The sequence below is a fragment of the Paralichthys olivaceus genome, chromosome 2, assembly GCF_024713975.1.
Source record: "Paralichthys olivaceus isolate ysfri-2021 chromosome 2, ASM2471397v2, whole genome shotgun sequence".
In the NCBI taxonomy this organism is placed as follows: Eukaryota; Metazoa; Chordata; class Actinopteri; order Pleuronectiformes; family Paralichthyidae; genus Paralichthys; species Paralichthys olivaceus.
The window spans coordinates 26,729,469-26,738,038 of NC_091094.1; the positions used below are offsets into that span (position 1 = coordinate 26,729,469).

General features: G+C 39.8%; 1 protein-coding gene across 1 annotated transcript; it reads right to left on the reverse strand.

Moving 5' to 3' along the window:
* Nucleotides 1–874: 874 nt before the first annotated feature.
* On the reverse strand, nucleotides 875–8,531 carry pdrg1 (p53 and DNA-damage regulated 1). Its single transcript, XM_020086492.2, has 5 exons — nucleotides 8,375–8,531; nucleotides 6,040–6,115; nucleotides 5,615–5,689; nucleotides 4,062–4,142; nucleotides 875–2,280 (listed from the first exon to the last, which is right to left on the reverse strand). Exons 1-5 carry the CDS (start codon nucleotides 8,444–8,446, stop codon nucleotides 2,198–2,200), a joined length of 387 nt encoding a protein of 128 aa, XP_019942051.1. The 5' UTR covers nucleotides 8,447–8,531; the 3' UTR covers nucleotides 875–2,197.
* Between the last annotated feature and the right edge of the window lie 39 nt (nucleotides 8,532–8,570).

The window sequence follows — 8,570 nt, forward strand, 5'->3', positions numbered from 1 at the left end:
GGAACCATAGCCACACACACACACACACACACACACACACACACACACACACACACACACACACACACACACAGCTAACATGCCAGGCAAAACTCAGAGTGTCTCCTCATGTGTAGCTTGCAGTTTGAGATTACAATTCAAGTTCTCTTCCAAACAATGACAGCCGTTGGATGTGTTGATTATACATCTTGTTAATCCATCTGTTGCAGATATATGGCTTTCTGGCACATCTGACCTTAAAGCTGTAATTTAATATGCCAATATAGCGGAGACACAATTCGAGCCATGTATCTGGCCTTTGATACCTTTCCACTAAACACTGTCAAACGCACTATAATTACACATAGTTTATGGATTTACGTTCACTCTTGTTGGATGTGATTAATTTTGCTCTTGTAGTCGAGTGGAGGCAAACAATATCACTGTTAGATCAATCATTGCTTTTGATGTCTTGATTTATAGTTTTCCAGGTGGAAGTCAAAGTGTGGAGCGTCAGTATGTAACCCTCTTAGCACTGTAGCGTGTCTCAGTGTTTGCTATAATTATCTAACATTTGAGCAGATCAGCAGGTTCCCATCCTTTGACTCACAAAGTCATCACTCAGAGCTCGTTCCAGGTCTGACAGCACTGGCACGCAACCACAGTCTGAGAGCGAGCCAGAGCTACTACTGTATCACCAACGCCTCTGCACCCACAAACAACCTACACATACCTCCTTTGTGACTGTCCCTCCCTTTCTCTCGCTGCCTCAAGCTATTCATGTCTTCTCATGCTCGGTGGCATGTCAGACGGACAAATTATACAGCAATAACAACTATTTTGCAGTGAGCACAGTAGTTGTTTATCACACAGATTGTGATTAAGGGAAAAAAAAAACTGTCAAAAAAGGTTTTTAATCAGCCCAAATTATATTTATACATTTATTCAAAGATTGGGTGTTAAATAAAAAGAGGACAAGCCATAAAGACAATTCCAAACTTTGAAACAGGATGCAAACATTAACAATTTAAACGATGACAAAATAGAATCTCCGTTTCCAAATTTTAGAGAACACCAAGCCACAGAAATGGTGTGTATTACATAATGTATAAGGCAGTGCAGTGATACTCCCAGAGAACAGAGAGTGGTTGTGAGGGTGTGGAGACAGAAGTAGGTATCAAGGCGCCATGTTCGTGCTGTACACCTTCACTGCACTGCCATCTTGTGACTACACTTGAACCAACTACATGGCCTGTATTGATTTTTTTTTTTTTTACTGGACCACAAACTATATATAGGAAGTCACTTAATGCCATTCAGTCATTCTGTTCAGTCCTACTGTTGGTTATAACATTGTACTTCCAAAGGTAACAACAACATCAGTTTACATAGTGATTCTGGTCTATTGTTGTGCACACTGTGAAATGAAGGGTTATTAATGACTACTAAGGGTGAGCTCACTTTCACTTTGCAGTGTGGAGCAATTTATCCATGTTGACATGTTTAGGGTCACGTATCCTGATTCATTTGTTTGAATGTTTGTGATTTGGAACAACAGCAGTAAGCCAACAATGACACTCACAGTCGATGGAATGCTTTTGTTTCCATTGAATTGATGCCTCAACATCAACCAGGTTTTTTCACACTAGTCACTTTTTACAGATGCAGGTCACTTTCTGTGGTTAGATAAGGCTTTAAGGAAGTCAGCTAATTTAGCTGGTTGATGATAATGTATGTACAGTATGACGACATTTATTAAATATTTACGGTTTGGTTACATTATTGTGGCGGTATTGTAATTCTGGGATCCAGGCAGTAATATACTTTTTATTTCTTAGCAAAAATGTGGGTTATTTTATTCATTCATCATTTCCCTATAAAACTGCATATCAATATTATATAAAATCACATATCGGGTGATATGGATTTTCATTCATACCTCTCATCCACAGTTTGAATGGAAAGTCATCAAATAAGAGATGAGGGAGAAGATGTACTTCCATCCTTAAAGGATCCTTGTAAAGTTTTATAATGAGAATATGTTGACATATGTTGTTTGACAGAACCTTTAAAAAAGCTGACAGGATATAAAGATGTCAGGATATTGTGGCTCCATCGGGATGCTGATTTACCGTGTCATCACATCATCCACAGGATAAAACATTTCACTTCAGTGGTGGCAGGGGAAGCTCGCTGACCTCATGTCCTCAGAATATCTTCATATCTTGAAAATGCTGTTCATAGCTTTGATTTCATCAGTGGACAGAGCGGAGAGATTGTAGCCTCTCACCTCAGGGTTACCTGCAGACAAACACAAAGACAGATATTTCACAGTACTGCTGGGATGATCCTGTATGCAACCAAAATTCTTCCACTTGCACTTGGATGTAAGTGTGTAAGAGGCATTTTAACAAAAATAACATGAAGGATCTGAACTCAATCAAATGTTTTACCAGAGGAATAATTATTGAACTGAAACCCCTCCCTGCTTATTCCTCCAAGTCTGCAGCTATCTGACTGAAAACAGACCAGACTCAGTTCCCACTCCCTCTTCCAACAAGTGGACCACTGGGAGACATTTATAGTTTAACTAAACATCTGCATCAATCACATCTATTCAAAAATTGCAGATCACTGGAGACTGGACATTCCTCCTATGGAGATTGCAGAAATATTTCACATGTGATGACAGCATTTCCCTGTTTGCTGTTCCTCTCAACTTACAAGGGTCAAAACAATTCAAGGGACAAAGGTTAAAAGATTAACAGCCCTGTTTACAGAAAAATGATCCGATTGAGCCTTTAGTCATGTCTGTACAAGCTGAGGTTACAAACACATAACAACACATCAACCCTCTAGAGTGTACTTTAGCCAAACATCCTCTCTGTGGAGACACTGATATGACCTCAGTCAGCTTATGTGCAGAGATCCACTTAGCATGATGCTAATGATAATTGCATTGAGGTAACAAGTCTAAACTGCAGGTCTAATCTCTTGTAACAAAGCATATACAGAATTAATAAGGAGGGCAAAAAAGTGCCAACTCAACTCAACACACCAACAATGCACCTGGCCACACCTCATTCAAAGAGCTACACGCCCATGGCTGCTGAGATTAAGTACACTTGCTATTTGAACAATGCGAGTGCTGGAGGGGAAAATGTCAGATTTGTCTGGCTTGAAACTATGCACTCGCGTCATGCCTGGCGTGGGATCTAAGATGGAGTCCTAAATAGAAATGGACTGTGGCACATTCCATCTCTCTATGGTACCAGTAGCATCCCCATCCATCACAACTTTCACCATCACTCTTCTTGACAGTGACAGAATGTTTCACAAAGGGTGTATAGTGAAACCAGTGTGTTGACATATCGATTGTCTCGGCCAAATCTGAACATGTTCAAAAAGGATTCACGTATTGAATGGCTGTTGGGTTGTTCTATTGTGCAGATGTTCACTTGTGTCTGATCTCAAGGACGGAATGTTAAGCTGGTCTAATTGCCCATATAAACTTTTGTTTGTTTGCATTCTCACAGCACCTCAGTGCTGCACCTGAGTTCTCACCTCAACCTTAAGCTGATTTCAGACGTGCACTGAATCTGTATAATCTCCTGACATTCTCCGAAGGGGCCGTATGAGAGCGCAAATCTCTGAGTGAGAGGGTCCGGAGTTTCTCCTGCTAGCCCCTTTGTGAAAAATCCAGATAATGTCTAATTGAGCCCATGTGAGAACACAACAGGGGATAATTCGCAGGATTCACCACAACTGAGTTGGCATGTTGATGACATTTCTAACAAGCAATAGATTAAAAAAACAATAACACAAAAAGAACACACATATCTAAGGAAGAAAAAATGGTGCCATACACATTGACACTGTGAAGAATGAGTGAGCTTTAAATTAAATTCCTATCTTTATGCCAAGCTAACTGCCTCCTGTCACCAGCTCGTATTACAAAGCCATGACGATGGTAAATATCTCCTCTTTTTATTCTCAGTCATGAGTGTATTTCTCAAAAGATAACTTTTCCTTTATACCTTTGTTGCAAGTTGCCAACTGAACAGTGAAGATGCTCTCCATACCTTGCATCTCATTGAGATGATTGACCTTTGTTTTCAGTCCATTGCGAAGGTTGTTAATCTCCTTCTCCAGCTGCTCCTGGTCTATCATGAAAAAAGACCAGAACAGTTTTGGGTGATCACGTTTAGCAATGATACAGCTGCATGTTAAGTTTGGGATGATTTCATTTTTTGCTGATATTGAAGTGAAAAGAACTAAATACAACCCCTGCAGCAGGTGAACCATTCTTCAAATAGTACTTAATATTTCATTGACTACACTATTTAACTACATAAACTACATACAAATGAATATTAATTGTAACATGTGAAATGTTTGGGCACACATCCACTAAACCACTAAGAACTTCACTAATAATATGTTCTAAATTGACCTGATAGGACTTGCCAGTTGATGATCGTTCCAGAGCCATTCAAGTCTGACTCTTCACAGTTGTAGCAACAATCCATGACAACAGACTTCTGTAAGCTAATTGATGCCCACAAAGAAATAAATGAAAAGATACACAAATACTTAGAAATGTATTTTAATGTATTTTAGAAAAGCCAAGTAAGATGTCAAGATAAGATCTGGAAGAATAAGAAAACTGTCTGCCGATTAGAAAGGCAAGGCAAAACCACAATAGGATGAAGGTCTAGTTGGAGGGAGCAGCAGGTCCACTACAAGCATCCTCCAAATTTTGTAACTCTTCACCATATCTTTGAGGCAGAGTACAGCCCCCCTGCAGAGCAAATTCATTTCAGACACTTGTATGCACAATCTCATTTTTCCACTTTCTTAGGTACAATCTTTGGTGCTGTGTCACTTTGCTGTATCAGGGAAAGTGGGGCAAGATCCTGGAGACAGACCTAAAAGGGAAGCTTGCTGCTGACTAGGCCCTGGCCCATTGGGCCCAGTTGGGCACAACCCTAAGAAGTGGCATGGAACCACCACAACGGAGGTTCACCACCTGCAGAGGTCGGCATGGGTTTGGGTACATAGTTAGCTGGGCAGTATACCAGGTCAGGGCTTGGGAAAGCTGATCCCTGATTAGTGTGGCGTCAGCAGTAAAAGGGTTACTGTAATGGACCACGGTGAAGAGACAGCTGAGTAAGTAGTCAAGGACTACTGGTCTCTGGTCATGAGCTTTGGGGAGAGGAAAGTCAAGAAATTGAAACTGAAAAGAGGCTTGCTTCCACTGGAGGACAAAAATCCAACGGAGACCTCAAAATCCACTAAGATTTACTTCAATAAACAGCTGCCACTGAAAGCCTGTGGTTGGATCTTCAACATGCTGTGCATGTAGGACAGTATTCATGAATAGAAAGACTAAAATAAGCATTTGCAGGACACATCAGCACATGTGGGGTACGAAGCATGACTGAGAAGGATATGAATTAAAACGTAGCAAGGGCATTACTGTATGAAGAAAGGCTCTTTTTTTTTTCTTCCACTGCAGGTTGTTTTACTTCTTTCACTTCAAAAAATGATCAATACACAGTACTTACCCAGGAGTATCCAAACTCAACTTATAATATGCTTTGTAGTGAAAATGATATAAACTGGTGGTTTTTACCTTTCTGAATCATCTCTCTTGTCTTTGATTTGGGGAATTTAATGAACATGTTTCCAAAGCAAACCTTCACTTTATCTGCAAAAGAGAGTGGTGGTTCATTAAATGTTTGGTGCATCTACAACCAATATTACAATGATCATAATTTAAAAAAAAAAAATTATTGCTATCAAGTTAATAAAACTCATAAGATAATATTGTGTAAATCAATGTAGTGCTGCTTAAATAATGAATGTTTCTTTCCATCATGACGCAATAGCTTTGTAGTTCACATTCCAACATGGCACATATTAGTTATTATTTCTATACTATTAGCTGAGCAAAACTCTTCTCTTTCTGTGAGAGCAGTGGAGACACAGAAACATCTGATTGAGGCTAAGCTGCAACATCAACATTACCAAATCTTCTGTTGATGACGTGTCACTCACCTGAATCGGACATTTCAGTTTTCAGTGCGTTCAGTGCCTCTCTGTTCTTGTTTCTCTTTGTGTCCAGGTCCACAATCTGAATCATAACAGAGTATGTTATTTCTCAACATTACACAGAAGCTAATGCTGAGATGTTCTTGTGCCTTTTCATTATGAAATCAAGCTTATGGATTAATGAGTAGAACATAAATCACAGTCATGTTAGTTGGTTATGCTGTAAAACAGATATATATGCCACATTGTCTGGTGTTGCTTTATAAAATATAATCTCTATACAACAGTTTCATCTCTGACACAGCAGCGTATCTGTGGTCTAACTGTTTTCTCATTTGGCGGTTCTGGTATTTGTGCTCCTTCATATTGAGGTGGGACAATTATTTGATACAATCTAATATAATAAAGTTAGACAAAGTTGAATAAAGTCCAGGTTAGCTTCTGAATCAGATTCTGTGGCAACCACTAGGTTGTGCATAAGACAGCTCAGCAAACTCTTTGCTGAGGAGTTTTAATGTACAGAGAGTTATTTTACAAATGTCTACAAATCACTCAGATGGATCTCTGAGCATCCCCATCAGCAGGACACAAGCACGGGCAGGGGACAGAAAACATCCCGAAATGGCTGACATCTTACAACCTCCAACACGGTTTTTGTGCTGAAAAACAATACATGCAATTAGTGGGAAAACTCTAAAACCACTTTTCAGTAATCTGGTCAGAGCTCTGGTGTAATGAAATCCAAGCTGTGAATGAGTGTACAGTAAAGCTGTGAAATAAATGTATGTTTTAAAGGTTCAGTGTTCAGAATTTAGTGACATCTATTGGTGAAGTTGCTTGTTGCAGCTGAACACTCCTCATTTTCTCCTCCCCTTCCCAACATGAAAGAGAACCTGTGGTGAACTTCAGTTGTCATGAAAATGCAAAAGGCTTCAGGTTGTCCAGTTTGAACGACAGTAAAAAACATGGCGGCCTCCACAGAGAGGACCCCCCTCCATGTAAATACACAGTTTTTAAATATAAAGAGCTCATTCTATGATTAAAAAAACAACAATTCATACAATTTAGACGTAACACCCCAGTAAAAAACATTGGTAGGATTATTTTATATTAAATTTCTGCCAAAAATCACCTTCACCTAAATCTTACACACTGAACCTTTAAAGGAAGACAGTTCAGTACATCGCTGTAATTGACATGTGTTTACATTTACTGTATTCTTATAGCAGTTTTCTAGCCTTATAGATCACTCAAAGCACTTCAGTACAAGCCACATTCAACCACTCATACACATATTCATACAGTGCTACTACATCCTTTACTTCTTCAATCACACACTGTCTCCACACCAGCATATGTGGGTTTATGATATATTAATAGCACCTGCAAGTATTTTGCACTTTGCTACTTTTTGTACAGATATAACAACATTTGGGATTAGACAGGATTATACTGTTTAATTTCTTTATGATCTCATTGTTAATTTGCATTTGCCTTTATTATTTTTGCCTTCCATTTTTTTTCCTGTGTAAATAAACTACACCTCGTATCTTGTTAAAAAAAAGAATACTTTTTATTACAATTTCGATCATTGATATGTTTGTTTTCTCACTTGTGAACCGTGAAAGGGTGATATTTCCAATTCCATCTTTTTCAACAGGAATTACTCTCTCGGCTCATGTGCTGTTAATAGCAGTACAAACTGAGTAATTCTTCACATCGCTCAATTATCAGTGTTGTGATCATCCTGATCTTATTTCAAAGCTTGATTGTACTTTCACCATTCATGTGTTGTCTTATGATATATAGTAGAGCGTTCTTTTTTTGTTAGGGAAGGTGTCGTGGAATTAAATGATTATTCACTGTCCAAGCCCTCCAGGAGAAGTTGTATTTACCTAAGAGAGAAACACTGGCCTTCAGCCTCAAATCAATGAGGAATAGGTGGAGGGATAAGAGTTAGCATGAGTCAGTAATGTTGACAGTATTTGCGTTAATGTTGCGCTGTGTTGTATTTGTTGGAGCCATTGCACTTCCATGTGGTCAGTGCGAATGCATTCCCTCAGTCCTTTGTCTCCAGCAGACATTTGGACAGGTCACAGTAAAGACCCAGGTGTCTCCTAGTTGATCACCAGTGCTTCTCCCACTGAGACATGCCACAGAGCTAACAAGACCAGTACGGGACTCAATTCATATCACGCGACAAACAGAGACATTGTAACTGGGATCGCAGCTCTTATGAACAGGCTGTGAACCAAGCTAGTTAGCTTAGCTGCTAACAGTCTGAGGTGCGGTTCTGGTAGCTGTCCTCTCAGGACACCTTGCTGTGGACGTGTCGAGCTACCTGCTGTTTAGTAGTGAGGACATCCTCCGCCGCTTCCTCCACTTCGGTCATATACTCTATAACAGCGTCCATGTTGGCTGTGTCGCTACCAAAATACGTCCGGTGTGAAACAACTACGCTTCGCTTCTCTCACGCTGGGTGTGTGAGGACCCGCCCTGCCCTGTCTCTGACTGGCTTAGGTTTGGGCAAGAAGACT

Bases quoted from the DNA above. Each gene is read 5' to 3' on its own strand.
- pdrg1 (XM_020086492.2), bottom strand. From the start codon at position 8,446: ATGGACGCTGTTATAGAGTATATGACCGAAGTGGAGGAAGCGGCGGAG. The intron at 5,690-6,039 runs GTGAGTGACACG...TCTCTTTTGCAG, and splicing joins AACTGAAATGTCCGATTCAG to ATAAAGTGAAGGTTTGCTTT. The intron at 2,281-4,061 runs GTATGGAGAGCA...GTTTGTCTGCAG, and splicing joins TCATCTCAATGAGATGCAAG to GTAACCCTGAGGTGAGAGGC.